Consider the following 21,927-nt stretch of genomic DNA (forward strand, 5'->3'; position numbering starts at 1 on the left):
AGTGCATTTGGAGAGCACATTTTTGGACATATGCATGTGCTAAGTGACTATGTAACACCCTAGCTCCTACCAAAGCTAATCCATGGTGGATACGAACTGTCAAGAGAAACAGCTTTGCGTAGTCCAGACACCTCTGGAAGGACTGGAAAACCAAGCTGCGGGCAGCAGGACAGGAAAAGCTGACCATGACACGGTTACCGTTTTATACTCCCATCTCCCAGCCAAAACTCAGGGGCACATGAGATTAGCCAAGGCATCTCAAGCTGACACACCAGACTCATCTCTGGTGGCTGACTCTATAAACAGAGTTAGGAGAACCCCAGCAAACCAGAGAAGCCTGTGAACAGGTGCTGCAGCGATGGCTGCCCCCAAAACCCTCGGGCACCAAGAGCACGCCCACAGCCTGGGAACCTCAGTGCTTCTCCAGCCTGAGCTCTGCCCACACCAAGCACCCACGCAGAGCCCACAGAGCCTGCCTTGTCCACTCACCATGCAGCTCCACCGCGAAGGAAGGGTGGCTGGAGTTGTGTGGGGAAGAGGCAAATCTGCCAGGAGAGCAAGCAACAGCACACCTGGACAGGGAATCAGAAGGAGCCCTCTGATTGTCTGATCTTTTCTGCACAGCATAAAATTACACCATAGGTCTTCCACTAATTTACTCCTGTCTGAACTACAACATATCTTTTAGAAAATCTTCTAATCTTGATTAGAATATTGTCAGTGACAGAGAAATCACAGCAACTCTTGATAAGTAGTTCCAGTGGTTAATTACCCTCACTGTTGAAATTTGTGCCTTATTTCTAGTCTGAATTGTCTTGCTTCACCTACCAGTCATTGGATCGTGGTATATTTTTATCTGATAAAGAGCTCCCTATTACCAAATTTTTGTTCCTATATAGGTATTTACAGATGGCGTTAAAATAATCTCTTAACCTTTTCTCCGATAAACTAAACAAATCGAGCTCCTTGAATCTGTCACTACCAGGTGCATTCTGCAAGCGTTTAATTGTTTTTACAGCTATTCTCTGAGTCCTTTCCAATCTATTGGTTTCATTCTCATATTGTGGACACATGAAACCCATGAACTTCAGCCCTCTAGAAGTCCTCTCCATGCCAAAACTGACAGTCACCATCAACACTCCACAAAGACCTTGACCACATCTTCTAGAATTCCTGAATTAAAGAATTCAGACTTGCTGATTCAAACATGTCTAAATCTCCTACCTGCTGTTTAATATGCTTCCTAATTACAGTTGGAATATGAAGAATTCATCATTCTATGATAAGATATACCATCTTGCCTCTTCCCAGACACCAAACAGAAGCCTTCACTAAACACTTCTCTTTTTTTTTCTTTATTAACCATTCTACTATTTCCTTACAGTAATGAATGAATGCTGGTTTTAGGATTCATTAGTTCCTAATAAACTTGAAAAAACCCTTTCCACTGTCTTTAACTCCGCTGGTTACCTTTTCTGTATCCCCTTGTGCAACCATGATAATGTAGGCTCCTGAAACTAGCCAAGGAGGAGAAAGGTGAGCTGGGAAATGAGCTTCAGATACTAAATCCATAATTTTTATTTGCATGTTATGTAGAGCCTCCATGGAACATGTAAAAGTTGAAGATTAGGAACCTGGCAAGATGTATGAACACTGACTATCCTCATGATTCACAGGCTAAAAATACTGTATTACAGTGATGAAGATGCTGTGGACAAGGCAGCCGCTTCAGCAGAAGCTCACCAAGTACAAGGCACAAGACAAGTGTAAAGTCAAGACACATCGAGTGGTGGTAAAGGAGATCCCACTGCATTTCCACACTGCACTGCTGAGACCAGAACAGGAAAAAGCACTAGGGAGGATACAGGAGCTGTTTTGAACTCAACATCTGGATCTGTGTTGAAGGAGGAACGGAGATGAAAGATTTGTCTTTTTTTCAGGTAAAGCAGCTATGAAAGAGGAGGAAAGAGAGGTTTCCCTCTAGGAGAAAGGCAGCAGAGATAACAGACTCAGGCAGAAGTCCGCAAACTAGGAAGCTCTCAGATGTGGCAGGCAGCGTCCGTCTTCCCATCAGCTGAAGCACTGATGTCCCTACGGAGAAAGGCGATGTATCCAGCAACTGTGGTGTGCTGGTATTCTTATCTCACCGGTGACTTTGTTTCTAAGTTCTTAATCAACAGCATAATTTGCTAAATGTATTTAACTTCTTCCCTAAATTTGACTGGTACTAAGCATGGTCTGGGGAAGCTGGGCAGACACAAGGTGCACGACTTCTCCGCAAGCAATGAACCCAGATAAAATGGTGAAACAAACCCTTTGTGTGGCTGTAACGAGAGCAAGTCTGGGAACGTCAGGAGCTGGAATGCTTCCCACAAAGCCAAAAGGGTCACTTTGAGGGCTGCTCATAATTAATCACTCACGGCGGATGCTAGTCTGCAGAGCTCTGGCAAAGGGCTAAATGGCAGAGAGAGCCTCTACCCGTGGTTCCAGCTGGCCATGCAGGACCACACTGGTGTTATCAACTATCTACCTACTGGAGCTTTCAACTTCTGCTCAATATTTATTGATTACTTTGTTATGTTGCCGTTATTTTAATTGCTTTTTATATACATACAGATACACAGAGGTACAAAATATGTTAGCACAATACAGCTTGCTCCCCTCCACTTTCTTTTGTTCCTGTGCATTCTTTGCTATCTGGACAGAGAGAGAATGAATAGTTTACATCTCCTCGTAACCCAGATTAATACATTTTTAAGCAGTGCAATCTTCCTTTTGATTTTAACTTTTTGGTATCCAGTGAAATGTTCTTTAAAAACTCCTAATTATGCTTCACATTTTTTTTTTCTGTTTAAGTTCTTTCTCCCAAATGATCTGGCTCATAATTGCTTTCAGCTTTGTGAAATTGGCTTGGATATATATTTTTGTGTGCGTGTGTCTGTGTGCGTGTGTGTTTAATACTCTTTATTTCTGATTTGAATTTTACTCTGCCTGAACACCAGTACAATGAAGTCAAGGTTACTTTTACCTAAGCCACTAACAAATTTTAGTTTTGTGATTCATTCTCCCCGTCTCCTTAGATGAGGGTAACTACGGCATTCTCCATGGGGGCTGCATTGCTTCTTTGAACCAGGATTCACAAAGTGTAAGGAAGCTCTAGTGTCACTTGGCTAAGCCCTCCAGTGAGTATCACCATGATAACATAATTTACTCTCCAACATGTTATAGTGAAATACTTCAGGAACTGTTTCTGAGACCGAAGTGCTGGCAATGAGCAGTGGGGAGTGGACGAAGGAAAAATGGTCCTTGTTTCAGATCTCCCTCCTGGTCTGTTAATGTGACCAGATGTGTCACTTACAGTCTCTGCAGAAACCTGAAATCATAAGCTGCAGAAAATGTACAAGTCATACTGTTTAAAATACAAACCAGAAAAGATACTGTGCAGCTGAAAAGTCCAAAAGATATCACCAAGACAGGGGTGGGAGACAGACACTCATGACAGGTTGCAATGATTGGAATCACCAGTTGCATTTACAGTCAGAAGCAGGAAGCCGAGTCTGATATAAAATTGCAGGAAGGAAGGAAGCAGACCCGGAACTTTCTGGGTTTGCTGCAGAAGCGTGGACCCAGACAAGTATTGCAGTGAATGATGAAAAACCAGCATTTGCACACAGCTCACGAATGCTAGCAACTGAAAAGGCCATTCAGCTTACTGTAGAATTGTGCTATATTTTCTTACATAACTTCCGTTTCTAAAGCTAATCACTCCCAACATGTTTTATACAACCCTGCTTGCTTTGTCCACAGAGGCTGCCTGGCACACAGCAACACAGCCACCCGGTGTGCACAATACGAAGAGAGACCGCGGATCAGCTTGAGGTTCTGCACAGGTCCCTAGGAGGGGACAGAGCAAGCACTGCTTCTGCCAGGAACAAACAGCCAAAATACACCCCGTGGCTCTGGGCCGGTCCTTAACAACAAGAAGATTCAGTCGTATGAAATATTTGGAGCAAGCCTGTAACAGGATGACTCTATCCCTTGCCTGCTAGCAATGGGGTTTTGCACCTTCCTCTGGGACACCTCACTGTCCAGCAACACAACGAAGACCTCAGCCACAAACCTGTGTGCCTGTAGTGCAGAGCAGCAGAGGAGAGGTCAGGAAGGGGGACTCGAAACAGGAGTGGCAGCCTGCACTCAAGAAGGGACGAGCTGGCAGGAAGACGGGGTGACAGCAGAAAGGGCACGAGTTTGTCGCCTGTACAAGGTCGCTTCCCCACCCCTCTCCTTTTGCAGCACAAGCGTGGTCTGTATGGAAGAGAAAGCATGGTTTTCTGGAAAAGGTCCTCAGTCTATCCCAGGAGAACACCAGCTACCCTGTCACCCCAGTCTTCCTTGGCAATGCGGGGCAACTTATTTATACTGAGATTTTCACAGGTGGCTACTAATTATACCCTCTTCATTCTTCCAGGTGCCCTGTGCAAGACACCCAGAGCCAGATGTTCAGAAATGCAGGATGCTTATAACCACAACTGCAGCCGATGGGTCTGGCTCGCTGCGCCTGGGCAATGAAGCTGCATGCCCATCTCGCTTCCCTCGGCACTTCCATTGTCCCCGGGCAGGGCTCTGATCATCACAGTGTTCTGTCTGCCTTGTTCTTCTCTCCTCTCTGTTCCTCTCCTCCTCACTTTCTCTGAGGCCTTTTTCCCTGTTCAGCCCTGCAATACACAGGTCCTTTAGTGTGCTAGCAAGTAATAAGTGTATCAAGTCCCAGTAATTATCTCTAATTAGGGTTAGTGATTATACTGTTGGGTTGGAGAAAATCAATCTCTGGTTTCCCATCAGGGAGGGCAGAGAGAGTCGGGGTGGGGAGGGGAGCCGGCACTGGCAGCTCCCTCCTGTGCTCCAATTCCTCCTGCGAGCTTTTCCCTGCCCGTGCTGCTAACGGCGCTGCTCGCCCCGAGGACCAGGAGCTCTGTGTGGGGGAGATGGGACCGAGTGATGGCAGGGCACAGCCTCGCTCCCTCACTGGCCTGGACAAGGGGGAGGGCAGCCAGGGCTGCGATGGCATCGCTGGGCCCAGTGTGGCTGGATGTGCTCACGACACTGGTGGCCACCTCCACGGAACAGCGCTGCACCTGCAGGTCCGTCTCATGGGGACAGCAGGGCTCGTGCCCTGTGTCTAGAGGCAAGACACAGAGGGGAGCTGGAGCTGCAGAGGCTGGGCTCCCCGGAGGGCAGCGGGGAGCAGAGACCTGAGAAGGTCCTACATCTCCTCTGGGTGCAGGGCTTGACAGGTGATGGCAGCCCACCTGAGCGATGCTCCGCAGTCTGAGTGAAGCCTGAGGTCCCAGGTACCAGTTGTACCCCAGCACACCTACCCTGCATACTCCTGGAGAACATGACTGCTGACCACGTGTGAGTCACACCATTGCTGCGGTCGAGAGAGTAAAAAGTAGAAGGGTTGGATATGCTGCCAGGCAGCTGTGGACGAGGGTGAAAACTGGAAGAGGAATAGCCAGAGCAGTGCGTCACACGCCAGAGAAGCTGCCTTTTGAGAAAACTCACAATACAGCATGTCCATGATGCCCAACCTACAAGTCTAGTGAGCTGAGTGCTCACACATCCCAGGCAGCAAGGCTCTGGGTGGGGACATACAAGGCAGAGGGATGGGTGAGCAGCCTCTAAAAGATGGGCAAAGACAGAACAGGTTCTGGACAGAAACCTCTGGCAACTGGCAGGTCAAAATGGAGAACAGCAGCCAGATTTCTTGCTAAGGAAGCCCGCAAGAAGAAGAGCAGGTCTGAAGCAAGAAGGTGTTGCCTTTCTCCCCATGCTTATTCAGAATCCCAGCCACTGGGCAGGAGCTGAAACCTCATTCTCATGGCTGGACGACAGCTTCTACAGCTCCCAGGAACGGTGGGAGCTGGCAGCTCTGCTCCCGGACACGATTCCTGACTCACTGACTCCATAGAGGAGTCATGCTTTGACAAGGGGAGCACAAGGCCCTTCTGGAAACCAAGCGATAGATAAAGCTACTTAATACGCTCAAGATAGTTGGGTCATCAACTCTCTGAGAACGGCAGCATCTTTGCAAACGTCCGCAGAGTCACCAGTAAAGCTGGAAAATGATACCGCAGTAATAGTTTTTCTGTATGACTGAATAGGCTACCATATTTTCACATAATAGGTCAAGTGCAGACAAAATGGTCTTCAGATGTAATGAGGACAGACTCTGGAGGAACGTGGACTGGCAGGCAGGGAGCTGCTATAGACTGTATACAGCCCGTGGGTTTTTGTAAGGGATTTCATCTGAGTTGCTCCTTGCTGCTCTGCCTCACAGATACCCCCACATCTCTCCTCTCTTGGCTGGTGCAAACACAATCCAATTTGCACAATTCACTGACAGCTTTGCATATTCACGCAGAGTCCGGGATATCTCAGCTGAGCAGCTCAGTGTGCCTTTCCACTTTACAACCAACAGATCAGCAGTTTCAGCTGATGTGCCACAGCAGGCCCCAGTTCAGACCTGCGGTGCTGGTATACACCTTTGCCACTCCAGATAAACCTCAAACACCTTAGCGTATCTGATTTCATCCCTGGTAGAAAGCATTTCCTTCCTCCCACAGGGGCAGACTCATGCTGGAAAAAATCATTCCGCTGCCTACCTACAGGCTAGGGTGAGTCAGCTGGCCATCTAAAGGGAGACAAAACCACGATAAAACCTAAGGATGCAATATGGTGCAATACCACAGAGATTACCGCCAGCATGACATGGCACGTCCTGATAACACCCCGTGATAGTGGCCTTGCTCAGCAATTTAGGAAGCATGACACAGTGCTGTACTTTGTCCCTGGGATCTGTGGGGAGGACACGGGAGCTCGTCACACTGCCAGTGCTGCAATGTCCCTCTGGGAAGCAGGAACGCTCTGCATAGCCATTCCTGTTGTACAGATGGGAAAACTGAGAGACCAGGAGCAGCAGTTTGCCAGTCACCCCAGGAGTCCCTAACAAAACCAAAGAGACAACCTGAGTCTCCCAGCTGCAATGGCCCTGCACAACCCTGGAGCCTGACAGGCGGAGAGGCGGCAGTAGGACGGCCAGCCTTCAGAGACGACTGGCAAGCACCTCGCTCCTGGGCCTGGCATCTACTAGCACGTCCACCGAGACCATGGGGCCTTTATCGAAAGCTGGGGATTAGCCAAAGTTCATGGACTCTCTGAAACATGCAGACAATTAACACTTTTATGGAGTATGGAATATTGCAAACCACCAAAGATGTTACAGGTAACTGAGTCCCTTGAGCAGGGAGAGCATGCTCATCCTGAAATCACCAGTTTTCCACTTAGAGGTTGCGCAGGAACAGCCAACGGTGACTAATCCACAGCCGCAGGTAAACTGCTCCAACCCAAGGGGTTACCCCTACATTAGCCAACTGACCACCCTGCCATGGGAGCCACTGGGAGAGGTCCTGCACTCAAATGGGCCCACGTGAGTGATCTGTGGGCAGCAGGAAGGACTTGCATCAAGCAGACAGTGCCGTTTGCGCTTTGCCTCGTCACACAGCCCAGGGAGCGATGGCCAGGCAGCACAGCCTCCGCGTCCAGTCTGCACCAGCGTTTAGCTCAGGCCAGGCCAGCACCTTTGGTTCATGCGCCTGAGCGGTCTCTGAGCTCACAAAATGGATGAAACTAAACAAGAACACCTGCTGCAGCAGTGCACCAAACATGCTCCAACCACTGCAGGATGTCCAGTTCCCGGGACCAGGCTGGAACTGGACTGCAGTACGCTCCCTGCACCTCTGGCAATGGGTACAGTGCAGCTAGCACGTCTTCGCGCACTGCTGCTCGAAAAATCCCATCCCCTTGGTCTACAGTGGGAACAGCTCAGCACGGTACGGTGGTGCCGACCAACAGCTCTACACAAGCACCACCTCGTCCAGGCACAAAGGTGACCATTGCACAGGCTGGTGCTTGCACATCTCCTGCCCACATGAAGGACAGCGGGCTGGAGATGAATTGGCAGACTTAGGGACAGCATGCACTGAGGATGATGGGGATGATGATGAGGAGTGAGGTGGTCTGTTATCTTCAGGACTTCTGAAAGATTTCTTGCAGAATCAAGGTGCCCAAAAGAACAACGCAGAAGGCAGCGGGGAAAGCAGGGGCAGCCCAAGGCTAAGGAGCTGAATATTTCTGCTGGGGACCTGGGATCTAATCCATACACCGCTGCAGAATTCCCAGAACTACTGTTCAAGTCACTTATACCACACTTGTAAAAAACAGCCACTAATAATGTGTTCCTCCTGTTCTGAGTGCCCAGGTGGAGACTCTGAGGACTGATAAACAGGAGCTCACAGCTACACTTTAAAGGGCTAAAAAAAGGCTAAGTTCTTGGGAAAGAAAAAGCAATTCTTAGGCTCTAAACTGGGGGCACACAGCAGATGCTTTTGACAATTTTGGCTTTATCTTCTCTTTGCCTCAGTCTTCAGTTTATAGAAAGAAATAATAATAGCTGACAGAACAGAGTTACAATGCTTGGAAATATGAAATTCATCGTAACTCTAGCATATCCCTAGCAAATATAACCTCGAGCTGATCCAGCACATCTCGGTCCTTCAGGCTTCCGTCCTCCACAAGAACTGGGCACCAAGGTCTGCTGGAACTGTCCTGCCTCGTTTCATCCCTTCATGTTCCTGATGCGCTCCTCCTCTCCCCGGGAAGTCCCAACAATTTCTAGCTTCTACTCAACGCAAAGCATTGAATGCAATGGCTCCAACCTCACATTTGGATTCATCCTCCTACTTCAGGCAGCCAGATAAACATTCACAAGATGTTACCGTACGAATGTTATAGTGAATTTATAATATTTATAATATACATATGAATTTGCAGTATTTTATACATGATTCATGATGCAAAGTATTAATTACAGATAAATTTTACTAAATCTCTGATCTCTGCTTCATCTTCAGACTACAAACAACCCTTTAACGTATTACTGGGAAGGATGAAGGTCCCACACCGACAAACACCACAGACAGACCCTCACCCTCTTCCTTTCAACTTTGGCACCCCCACGTCCAAGTTCTTGGCCCTTGGCTGAACAACAGTAACTAACGTTGAACTTTTCCAGTCGGACTCAACAGAAAGCAAAGCGAGCGAGCCGAAATCACAAGCAGCCACAGTTTAACACCAGGCTCCCAGTCAGCAGCACATGGCCCCGCGCAGAGGACCAGAGGCAGCAGCAGACCCGGCCAGTCCCTCTGCGAGCGTCTGCCCGCCGGCCGGGAGCCCTGGCGAGCAGCGCGGGCGGGCAGGGCTGCTGCGGCAGAGCCTGTGGCAGGGAAGCACCCGCACCGCAGGAACTGAAAGGAGCCTGGCTGGAAGAGGACCATGACTGCAGCTGCGGTACCCCGGCAAACGAAGCTGGAAACCTCCACTTAAATCAAACTGTTCTGCTCCGCGCCGAAGCAGAGTGGGCACGAGCTGGCAGCCAGTTCCAACGTCTCGGTCAAGGGTGACAACAGAAAACCGAGCATCCCCGGCTATTTAATTGACTCAACACAATGTGCCAGGGAAGGCCTGTCTACATCGTCAGACTGAGTGAAGTGGCAAGGACCACCGAAATATGAAGCAGAAGCTGCCCATTTCCATAAACAAGGAGACCCTGCGGTAGCACATCTACAGGGACGGAAGGAGTGTATCCACATCTGGTACTGAAACAGCTGTGTAGGGATATTTCAGGTATTTCCTGATGGGGCAGGACTGGAAAGATTGCTCTGGCTTTCTTTCTGCTAACTAGTTCACAGGCACCAAAATAAAGAGAGCAGCGTTACAGGACTCCTGCCTCAGAGTAAGGAAATACTGAAATGCCGAGAGGTAGCCATAGATTTTTAAGAGCAGGTCCTATGCACCATGGAGGTAAGAGACCAGCCACAGGATTATGGGCAAATCACGGGGGCAGTAAGCTCATTTTGAAGACACCACGCCTTGACCAGCCGGCTTTCCTTGCAAAGTGTGTGAGCATGTGTGTACACCGGGGATGCTCTTGGTGTCCCTGGAAACCTGCCACAGCAGGGTGAGATGTGCTGCTCCTGCACCCACGGCCTATTTGCAGGGTGGAGAAGGCAACTTTGTTCCAGAAGTGAGAGCTGAGCTTTTCCTCCTCAGTACTCAAATACCCATTCTTTTGTGGGATATTAATGACCCTGCTCTGACTTGGTAGAGTATGTTCTGCAGCCACAACCAGGAGAAAGGCACAAGATGATCCCACCAACCTCCTGTCTGCCATGACCTGTGCCACCCTGCTCTCTGCTGCCTCTTCTTCCCTCAATGTCATTGTCCCCCACGGCGAGCAGCGGTATGCCAGGGAAACAGGTTTTCCCTTTTCTTTGTTAATTCTTCCCTCATTACATTTGAAATTCCACAATCAGTGTGCACTGTAATTGTCGAATTTGATGCTAATGATTAATGAATTAAACATGGATCCATCAATTAGTCCTCGGAGAATAATTCTGCATAAAGCAGCGGATAATGTAATTACAGTAACAAAGATAATGAGATGTTAACATCGACGGAGCCCGACGTGACATGATCACAGCAGGCTCAGCAACCCCGGCCTGGGGGAGCCAATCCCTCACTCTGCAGAGGCAGAGCATCGGGGGGCAGCGCGCACGCACCGGGCCTGGTGGAGGGGGGGACCCGCTGCTGCAATGCTCCCCCAGCACCGGCGGCCAGGCAGGCGCTGGCAATGGCAAGGTGCTCTCCTCCCGCCCGCCTTGTGCAAACATGCTCCTGGGCTATCTGCTCTGGAAGCGACAACGAAGCGCGCTGCTAGGCGTCAGCATGAGCCTGGCAAAAATCCTGCCGCTGCTTGGAAACCCAGCACCATCTCCAGCCCAGGCCGGCCTCCCAGGCACTTTGCTGGGCAGCCGAGACCAGCACAGGCTCCCCAACACCCCATCTGGCACAACAGCCAAGAGGAGAGGCAAGCTACCCATGTGCAGCGCATCGAGGGCTCTCCTGCACGTGCCTGAGGAGCCTGGCCGGCTGGCTCTGGGCAGTGGAGCTGTGAATCAATGCAAGCACTCATAACTCAGCCAGGGGACAGCTGGGCCCTCGTCACTTCAGAGCAAACACGAGCATCAGCCAAGGCACTGCACCCCAAGCAGTGCCTCCACCGCCACAGACACACTTAAGAAAATGCTTACCCTCGGCTACAGAAGCAATCCTGCAGCAGGAGGAGGAGGAGGAGGGCTCAGATGCAGCCTGCCCTGACGTACCTGTCAGACTATGCTGTTCCTCAGGGCGAAGGCGACCAAGCAGCATCAGCCCCTTCCAGCTCTTCCCCCATGTAAAAGACTCCAGTGCTTAAGCTCACACCCCTGCACCGAGACCAACTTGGCTCATTCTGCTTGGCCTCCTCTGTGCCAGGGACACCGGTGCAACCTTTGCTCGCCTGCACCGCTTGGCAGCAAATCCCGTGGGAGGCTCATGGTCCTCAGCGAGCTGGAGAGCCCCACACTGAGCCATTGCAGAGAGAGGCAGAGCTTTCTCCTTTAACCTCCTCCCCTAACACCATGCTCTGGCTCTCCCATGCTTTTCTTTGCTTTAGTCCCATCTCCAAGCCACCTAGCCCGGCTGCCTGTGCAGTGCTGGCCAGAAAAACCTCACTTGGGACTGCTGCATTAGCTCAGCATTTCTGGCTGAGGTAGAGCATCTGCACTGCTTCTGCCTGCTAGATCAGACAGCCTTCTGCTGTCGGAAACTGTGCCTCTATATAGCTGCTTGCAACCACAACAATCTTAGCAATCTCTGCTGACTCTTCCTTACACTTCAACTTCTCATTTGAAGGCAGGTTTTCCAGTGTTCAGCTGCTTGGCTTCCTTCTACATTGCTCAGCTGCAATGCAGTGTCAAGGAATGGGCTCATGTGCTCTGTGCGTGCCCATGTTAAGAGTGCATGCGAGTATGTGCACAGGCATCACATACCACATTTTCAGGCAGTATGCTTCATGCCCTTTTCCCCTGTGTTGACTGCTTTGGAGTAGGCCCCTACAAACCTCTGCAAAGCAAGAACTCAGGGCTGCAGCTGTGCCGAGACCAGTCTCTCATGCTGATTGACACTGTCTCCATATTTTTCTTGTGCTACCATCTGTCCTTCCCCACCAAAAAATTCCTTTTCATCCAGTCTGCACTTTGAATAAGAGCTGCCCTCATTCATCAAGCCAGAAACACACACTGAATGAGATACAGATGAGGCAAAGCAGCAGAAAGGGTGAGCTTGCTGAACTACAGCAAGGATACATCTGGGGATCCCTGAAGAAGAGCGGAACAGAAGCAATATTCCAGTGGGAAGAGGACCCACAGGGATCTGAAGGAGACACCTGGACCAGCACTGCCACATATGCAGTGAATACACGCTGCCAGGCTCCGTACTCACAGCCATTTTATGCCCAGTACACAGCAACCTTAAGCTCTGGCAGCGAGATCTGCACATCCCCTTTCTGCCCTCTCCAACCCAAACATGGCTTGGGTTTGCCTGGCACGGGAGGCACTGCGAGGTGCTACTCGCGCTCTGGCTGGCGAGGTGCCCATGTCACCTTGCAATGCCACGTGCCCAGAGCTCACCTGAGACGCTGCTGGGCACCACCTGCTCCAGCTGCGGTCGACGGAAGCTGCCCGTGCTCAGCATGCCCAGCACCTGGCCCAGTACTGCTCCAATACAGAAACCCGGAATAACGCAGGTGTTTCCATCGCTGGACCACAGCCAGCACCAGCTCCCCTGACCGGGGATTTACAAGACTGAGCAGTAATCGCCAAGAACTCTTTCTCAGCTTTCTCCAAAGGCCAGTACCCACTTGTGCTCTTCCTTTGAGACTCTAGGAGCCTCCACGGTTCCCACCGTTTGTGGAGAACTTCTACTAGCGGTTTCAAAAAAGTCCTTTCGCAAGTATCACTGTTGTTTTAGGACACATCTGACTCCGAAACCCAGATGCAGGGATGCTCTGACTAATCTAGTGCTTTTGGTGGTCTCATTTCTAGTTGTGGAAAATTAGACAAACAGACAAGCACAGATAGATCCTTCAAAGTCTCCAGGAGTCTTTGACATGAACAGGATAAGTATATGTGCCTATGTCTATGCAGCCTGATTTGCAGCATGAGCAATTGCTTCTCCTGGCACCCGGTGCTGCAGTGGTATTAGGTCTGGGGAATGGGAACACCAGGATGCCCCTTCTGTGCTCACGCTGCCCATCACCAGCTGCCCGGCAGCGCTGAGGAGGAGGAAGAGTGAGCAGGGGATGGAGTTGCTGGTGGAAGAGGCAGGCAGACAGGAATGGCTGGGAGCAGGAAGGAGCACAGGCAGAAGAGAGGGGGTCAGGAATAAAGGAGCCACATCCGCCAGCTGTTGGAACAAGTACCTTGTTCCTACACCCCAGCACGCCCCAAGGGCCCAGGAAACAGCCGAGCATCTTCCCAGGCAGCGGTGCCTCCCGCCTCCTGACACAGGAGGCTTGCTCGGAGAGTAGCGGTGTTCAGCTGGCCCAGTCCTCCACCCGGTCGCGGGTATCGATCTGCCAACGAGACAGAGAGCAGGCCTGCTCTTCAGAAAAGGATGGGCCGTTTAGCTGTATTACAAAAACGTATTAAAGGGAACAAACCCCACCTTTATTATAAAGATAAGATACCAAAAGTTGGAAAATGCCAAGACGGAGTCTGTCAGGACAATTCTAGCGCGAGCCGGGCGCGCACGCGCTGTAACGCAGCCTGAGGGCTGGCGCGTTCCACGGACGCCCGGCACGGCCGGGCAGGGCCCTCCCCGGGGCGAGGCGCTGCGGGGGCAGGACGGCCTGCCCGGCCGGGGGAGGAAGGGAGAACCGGTGGGCCGGGGGCACAGGTGAGTGCTCCGCAGCCCGGGGGAGGCCGGGTCTCCGCCCCGCGCCCCTCGCGCATCGGCACCCTCCCCGCGGCCCGGCGCGCCCCGCGCTCTCCTCCAGCCTCAGCGGCGCTGGCGCAGGTGCCCGCCAGCCAGCTGTGGCACCAGGGTTGTGCTGACGCCAAAACTGTCCCTAAACGCTCCGGCTGGCACCAGAGAGGCGCAAGTGGTTTGGACGTGCACCCGGCGGCAAGGTGGGGGCCTGTGAACCGCCACCCGAGCCCTGGTGATGGCTGACGGCGTCAAACCTTCCCCAAGACACCACGGGCCTGGCAGCACCGCCGCGTCCCACCGCTGCCCCCACCTCGGCCGGGCGAGGACCGCGCAGGAACAGCCCCGGCTGTGGCACAGCCATGGGGGAAGGACAGAGGAGCTCGGCTGTGCCTGGAGCGTTGGCAGAGCTGTGCGGGACGGGGCTGCGGCAGGGCTTGTACTGCTGAACCCCGCCAGCACCTGCGAGCGTGGGGGTCCTTTGGCTTCAGGTGCATTTGGAAGGTGCCAACTGGTGCCTGCTAGAGAGGACTTCTCCCCAGACGGACACCGGAGAATGCCCATTTTACACAGGGCCTTTAGACCGCACCAGGAACTGGCCGCCCACTTTGGTGTTCCCTCCTCACGTCTCAGGGTGCAGCTGGCCAGAAGTGCCAGTGCTTCCCGCTCTGTTTTGACCAGTTACCTCCACGCAATGCACCCTGAATTTTCCAATCTAGTTCATCTTGCCTCAACAAGAAGGAAGACTTAACTATAAAATAAATATTCACTAAGCGATGCTAAAACATCTGACTTCTGACTCTAGGTTCAGAAAGAAATTGCTACAAAGAGTAAAACCATGTAACCCTGTCTTAGCGTCCATCAGCAAGACCACTTCATGTCTGCACCCCTATCTAGCTCCAAAAGCTGCGGTTCAGCATCTCCATCACCACTCCCTCCATCAGAGAGCTAATTGATGCAAATGCTGAAGCCAACATGGAAGCTGACAACCAGCCTTATCTCTGCCACAGCGTGCTTCCCCGTGCACCCTTAAGCTGTCCGTGGTGTCTCTCCTTCTGCCAAGGCCTGCCCGTGCTCCCATTTCATGCCGATGCACTACAGATGGCTTATTGAAGCACTTGTGCCTTTGCTACTCAAAGCACTTCTTGGACTGTTTTTATATTAAGAGTAACACTTTACAAATCATAAGAAACATTTACTCTCTTTACATCTATATCCATGCATCACTTACACCTTTAACATATTCTTAGCCTTCATGCACATCAGTCACAATATATTCTCATCTAAGTGACGAGATGTTTTGTTCAGGCAAGCTCATGAAGGCAAGTTCTGCCTCCCTCCTTCCCGGCTTGTGGCTTTCCAGGAATCCAGTGTTACATTCCCCTTCTCCACACGTTTCCCATGATAAGGCCACTCATTTTCCTGACGTAGGATGCTTGGCCGAAAGAAGTCTTGTGATCATGACTGCAGAAGGTGGAGCACAGACATGCAATACCCTCCAACCCCAGGCAAAGGACGGATGGCTCGAACAGACAAATGATTTCATTTCATCACCGTCCCTGACCACATCTGTGCCACTAAAGGGATTCTTTTTCTAGTGGAACACAAGGGCCATCAGGGCCCCTGCTTAAAAGCCCGTGTCAGCGTGGGGTACTGAGCGGGACAGCAGTGTGCACTGGGGTGGACCCCTCTCCTGGCTTGCCTGGCACGTGCTGGAGATGTGCACACTCACAACACCGTCCCTCGGTCCCGAGACCCTGTGGCAAAAAACTAAGCTTTGACCCACACACGGTAACTCTCCCCAAAAGCTGTGCCCAATCTGTGTGCCGGCTTGCACTGCTCCCTAGGGTGTTGTCCCAGAGAGTCCTTGCCGTAAGCCAGAACCGTGCCAGGAACACCCAACAGCTCAGCAGCCGGCATGGCTGAGCCATAATGTCAGAGGATCAAGTGCCTCAATGGTAGACTGCAAGAAGTCTCCAAAGAAAACCTAGGGGACAAAAGGGTGTAGGAAAGTGCCACAGAAATATCTGGGCACGCAAGAGATGCTTCTGGAAGGTATATCCGAAATGTTCTCAGATGAGCTCCCCTTAGCTGGCACTTCCCAGGCGTCCTCTTGGTCTTCCAGGACATAACCGGGGAGATGTTGAGCAGGATGCGCAAACAGCAGATCCTGCGTTGAGACGTGGATGAAGAACATGCTGCTCGAGTCCACGGAGGTCCAGGCATGGGGCTTCGCTTCCCAGACTGGTCTGCTCGGTCAGGCCTAACTCTGCGCACAGCACTGCCGGCAGCTAACACAGCAGGCAAGGAGTGCAAGCTGGCCGAGGTGACACGGGCCAGTCGCCTGCGCTTTAGGATTTCCTGACATTGAAGGTTTTCATTTAGGGCTCAGCCATAAAGGTTGTACTAATGCTAGTTATTTGCATTTAGTTAGCTCTAAACCTGTTAACAGACCCCATGCTTGATCTCAACCGCTCTTCCACCTTTGGATAGTCTCTTTACCAGTAAAATTTCATACAACAATAAAAGTTAGGAGGACATTACAGTTGGAAAGCGAAGAAAAAATAGCACAGAAAAGCAGAGACCATTCTACCAGGAGGTCCTGCCAGCCCAGGAGGAGATTAAGTGCTCCAGAGCTTCCAGTAACCAACTTCCAAAACTTTGATCAAATCTCAATATATTTTCCAGGGGACAAAGTTAAAAAAAAAAAAAGTTTCTAATTCAGGACAAAACTTCTGCTTCTAGGCAATCTTTTCACCAAATCTCTGAAGATTTACAGCTCTTGGAGAAAAAAATTTAATACTGACAAAACAAATACAAAATCACAGAATCACAGGATGGCTGAGGCTGGAAGGGACCTCTGGAGGTCATCTTGTCCAACCCCTGCTCAAGCAGGGCCACCCTGAGCCAGTTGCCCTGGACTGTGTCTGGAGAGTTTTTGATTACCTCTGAGGAGGGAGACTGCACAACCTCCCCAGGCACATATGACATCGCATTTGCGTACATGCTTCACAAAAGTAAGCCTTAGGTGGACTTAAGTGGTGGACAAAAAATAAGCCTTAGCCAGCTGCAAAGTCTGACAACATTCTGTGCCTCTGAAAACAGGGTTTACAATGGGAACGCATGCAACCTAAAATAAAACAACTCTGACTACAGTGAAGTTGCCTTTTTTAATGGTTTAAATACCAGGGTACAATCATCCATTGAGCTCAGAGTCCCATGGATCTCAGAAATATAAGCTCCCTGCTCCCTCCCCATTCTTACTTTATTTAGCTCCAAATTGTACTGTCTGTACCTACTTTGGAGGTTATTTTGAGTCATCACCAGAGTGCTGCATAAGGTGTATTTTATCCACATACAGGGCAGCGTGAGATATTTTATCTTTTTTTTCTCCTCCTCGCCTTTATCTACTACTTCTTTTCTTGCCCCTGGGTAAGGACTGAGCATCTAGTGGACATGAATTAGCACACTTGCTTACCTTGGTGGAGCTCAGGTCACAAGGAAACCATGGACCACCTGCTCTGAACTCTATACACAGCCATTTGGTTTTACCCAGACACTCCTGCTGTAAGACAGCAAATCATTCAGGTCTCCAAAGCTCATGTCCTCTGAAAATTAACTTGTGTGCTAACAGAGAACTGCGAACTTTGAGGTGCTCCCTCTCCAGCTGCCCAAAGCATGTATTAGATGAGAGATGCCCAGTGAACCCCAGTAACAGTCCCATCCCTAGCCCCGCAGGCGGCAAAACTGCAAAGTCCCTGCCAATTTGACGCAGGGCAGATTCTTTACCAACCCCAAATCCAGTACTCTGCATTACACAGGAATATGAGCAAGTCACCTCAGAGGATTTTTATCATGTCAGTGCACTTACCGTGGTGACTGCATTGTCAGCTGCAATCAGTCTTGGAGGCATCAGAGGGAGTTGAAAAAATTCCTCAGAAAACATCTTACCATTTGTGTACCAGGAGGAAAAAACCCTTTCTGACCAGTGCAGACAACCACCCAAAGCCAAGACACATAAAATCTGATTAAGGTTGCTGTCTTAATGCCGAGCCTTGCGCTGATGCACGCGTTCTGGGTAGCACAGTAGCACTGTTCTGCTCAGGGGCCCAGAGAGAAGACAGTGAACAGGGGATCTCAAACTCCCAGATTTCTACATGAGAAAAGACCACTGTATCCATCCAGTTTGATCCCCTGCACACATGCACGCAGTGACACACGCATGAGCTGGATTAAAGCATATCTTGTAGAAAGATAACTAATCTCATTTTAAAGGCTTCAAGCAGTGCTAAGTCCACCAGCTCTCCAGATAAACTATTCCAACATTTAATTACCCTCCCTGCTAGGAAACTACATCTCCTCTCAAGTTTAAATTGCTCTAACTTCAGCCTCCACGCACTGCGTCTCCTCAAGCTTTGTCAACCAGACTGAAAGGCCTCGCACAGCGCTCGCTTCTAGGCGCTGGCTTTCCAAGCAGCAGTAATCAGTAATCAAGTCACATCTCAATCTGCTCTCGTGAGCCGAACAGGACCAAGTTGACTGTTGAAAGCAGGATACAGGGTTATGTGGGCATTTGGTTTGACATCACCATAAGCTTGTCTGTGGTTTGTATTTGAATTCTTCCTACAGCTCTGATAACCTTCTCTAAGTAGGAGCTCAGAGAAAGCACCCTAGCAATGCGCACCTGAGAAGTGCCTCTGTACAGAGGCAGGAATTGTTACCACACTCGGGCATGCTGCGGGTGTACAGCGGTGGTGAAGAAATGACAGCGTATGATGGAGAGCCGTGGCAGAAAACAGGCAGAGTTGCACATCCTTGGTCAAAAAAGACAGTAATTGCAATCGTTCACTGGCAGTTTACCTGGTCTGCAGACTAATTCTGACTCTACAGAAACAGCAGTCTGGGTTCAGAAGCGCTTACTATTTCACACTTGGCACCAAGCGAAAACAGCGACGTTAGCATGCCCCATTCCCTATGTTGTGTGGGATGCGGAGGACCCCAGCCAGCTCCTGGCATTCACTCCAGCTGCACCCCATCTCGTAAGTCCTCAGCTCCAGAAAGCTGTGAAGCACAGTCTCGACAACACCCTGACCACAGGATGCAACTGGGGTGCAGAGCAGGACTGAACAGAAACGAGGATGTGGTCACCCAAGTTCACGCTCAGTGGCACAGCATGCAGTACCAGGTTATGAAGGATTTCTGTTTTCAGCAGCATTATCAGCACTCCCTCATTATGCCAGAGAGTGGAGAGGTACCCGTGCCCTGCTGTATGAGACTGCTGCCAACAGCTGGCTGGGAAGAATGCATGTGGAAACTGTCTATCCTGGCCAAGGATACCAACCCCGAGGACAAAGTAAAGGCATGTCAGTGCCTGGGGAAACTTGGGCAGGAAAGCTCTAAGTTCACCAGCTCCCCCAGTGAGGGTGAGGTACCTCCTGTGGCAGGAGAAGCAGTAAGCAGTGTGGCATGAACTTCATGAGAAACCAGAGAGCCTCCCAACCTCACCTCCCCTCACAGTTCTCTGTGGCAGCTGCACCTCTTGAATGTGCACACAGAAGAATAATTACAGCAACTCATCAGACTCGAGTGTTTCCTCTCAGGGAGTTCACACCACTAGTTAAAGCCCTTCTACTCTTTCTTCTGTCCTGGACACTAACCAGCATAAAAACCCAACAGGAGCTTACCCAAGACCCGCACAGAAATGCCAACACCCACCGAAGGCACTTGCAAAGAGTGGTGAAACCAAGAAACTCCAGAACAGCTTTTTTGCTTCTGGCTCAGCAAAGCAAGGCACTGCTGATGCACTGGAGGGAAGGATCACTGCCAGCTCTGGGGCACCCACACCAACTCTTACCTGTGCCTCCCGTCAGCTGTGTGCTGCTCCTCTCCTTTGCAAGCCCGTTGGCTTTGGGGCTAGCGCTGGGCGCTGCTGCCGTTGTTGCCCTGGGTAGCCGCTTGCCCGGTACCTTCACTGTAGTTCTCAGCAGATCAATTTCTTTCCCATGGACGTTCTGCATGTAATCCTACAGCAGAGAGGCAAATGGTTCAGGATCAGCCCTGCCCTGGCCCACCACTCTCAGCTCCCCCCTCATTCACATACTCAAAACTAAAACCTGGATCCATTCATCCACATGGTAACTGGTTAACAGCTAGCAACTTGGAAGTGATTTGGGAGCTCATCACATGTTGGTTTCTCTTGCACTAAAGTCTCAAGTCAGGCGGGCTAGAGGTGAAAGACCCTACAACTTCCTCAGTGTCCGCAGCCAGCTGTTTTCTGACAACTCGGATGCAAAGACTTGACTCCGACCTGCCTTCTTCCCATGACTAGCTGGTGCATTAGAACTGGCACCAGAGAAGTGCCAGGTCTCACTTTCAGTGCCCAGAACTAGTCAGCTCTGATATGAATAACGTCAGGATGTTGCCACGGGCAGTCAGATGCCATGACAAGCTCATTTGTGAAAGCCTGGCTGGGGATCAGAGATTAGATAGAGCAAAAGAGCATGTAGGTGGCAGGCAGTTCTTCTTCCCTGACATCCGTTGTCTTTTTAATCACAGCACTCAGCTGTAACAGCTAATACTATAATGTAATATAGTATGGCGTAAGTAATGGGATACCTGGAAATTCCCTCTTGGGTCACAGCTGGCATAATTCAAGCCCCAAACAACACAACTCAGGGCAACTCCCTTGTACATTCATCTGCATAGCTTTACATTATTGAAAACTTGGTGCTTCCACCATTTCTTCTGGTAGACTATTTATTATACGACCAAAAACTCCACGTGCAGACTGTTAGTATCGTTCTGCACTGCCTCCTAATAGCATCTCATCTTTCGGTCAAAATAAGGCTGCAGGCCTCTAGTCCCTCCTGAGAGCTGTGTCCTGTCCCATGTCTTCCATCCCTTTCCTGCTCCGCAGGGCACTGCAGCTCTCCCCTAACCCTCCCCGATGCGGGCTGGCTCTTTCTCAGGCTTATGCCCCAAGAAGACCCGACCAGTGTGGTCTCCAGAGAGATGCACAGAGAGGACTAGCCTCCTCTGCGCTTGGGCAGACCTCCCACTCAAGGGAGCAGGGACCAAAAGCTGAGCTAGAGGCCCTGGGAGGAATCGCGACGTGGGCGCATCCTCCCCCGGCTCTCTGCGCTGGGGACGTGCACTGCAATCGGGAGAGGAGCGGCAGCAACTGTCCAGAGTGAGACTGCAGCTGCTGCAGGGAGGCTTGGGCTTGCTCCAGTTCACAAGGAGGTCACCAAAAAGATTAACTCGGAGCTGGTTCCTGTCTGCTTCCAAATCCAAGAAGATAAAGACATGAACAAGATCAGTCTAAGACCAACCGTTCTCCCAGTCCTTGGCTCCAAGAAGCGGGTGAATGGGGGCTGTACGGGCAATGTTCTGTAGCCTCAGGTGACTACCTGCAAGGGTTACAACCTTTCAGCAGCACCTCAACACCTTGGTTTGAATTATTCTCTTTCCACAGACCCCTGTACAGGCATCCAGACCTCAGAGTGAACCCAAGAAATGGGGCAGCGTGGCAGCACACCCTCCTGGGCTTCCAACTTCTGGGTGACTTGACCTCAAATGACACGCAAACACCCTTTGGCACCCTGGGCAATTCCTAGATAACCAGCCCAACCAAACATTGCTCCAAGCTGTTCCCGGTTGGGTGGGAGCCCAGTGGCACCCCTGGGCAGGGAATCTCAGAGGGGCTGGAGGATTTTCCCTAACTCAGCACAATTGCTGCAGTAGCCGGCTGCCTGCCGGAGAGAGCGGTCACCAGCGCACTGCTTTTATTACATGCTATAAAACAGCAATTTCTTCCCAAGCCTCCTCGCTAATTACCCAGCCAGTTCTCTCATTTCATTTTATTACTGGAATTAACAACGAGTTCAAAGCGTGGAAAGCTATTAAGATGTGTGATTAAGCCACATTCAATTAGTTTCTACAAACAATTTAATTGATGTTGCAGATAGAATTAACAGAAGGTGATTGTGTGAATGGCTCCAC

The 21,927-nt window shown here is 50.7% G+C and overlaps 1 protein-coding gene across 2 annotated transcripts in view; it reads right to left on the minus strand.

Moving 5' to 3' along the window:
- AGAP3 (ArfGAP with GTPase domain, ankyrin repeat and PH domain 3) overlaps window positions 1–21,927 on the minus strand; it is a 148,952-nt gene that overhangs the window by 28,324 nt on the left and 98,701 nt on the right. For both annotated transcript variants that reach the window (XM_075704778.1, XM_075704777.1), the window contains exon 11: window positions 19,781–19,949. In XM_075704778.1, the coding sequence (XP_075560893.1) occupies window positions 19,781–19,949 (169 nt within the window). The remainder of the gene's footprint in view (window positions 1–19,780; window positions 19,950–21,927) is intronic.

The sequence above is a fragment of the Pelecanus crispus genome, chromosome 2 (genome assembly GCF_030463565.1).
Source record: "Pelecanus crispus isolate bPelCri1 chromosome 2, bPelCri1.pri, whole genome shotgun sequence".
NCBI classification, from domain to species: Eukaryota; Metazoa; Chordata; class Aves; order Pelecaniformes; family Pelecanidae; genus Pelecanus; species Pelecanus crispus.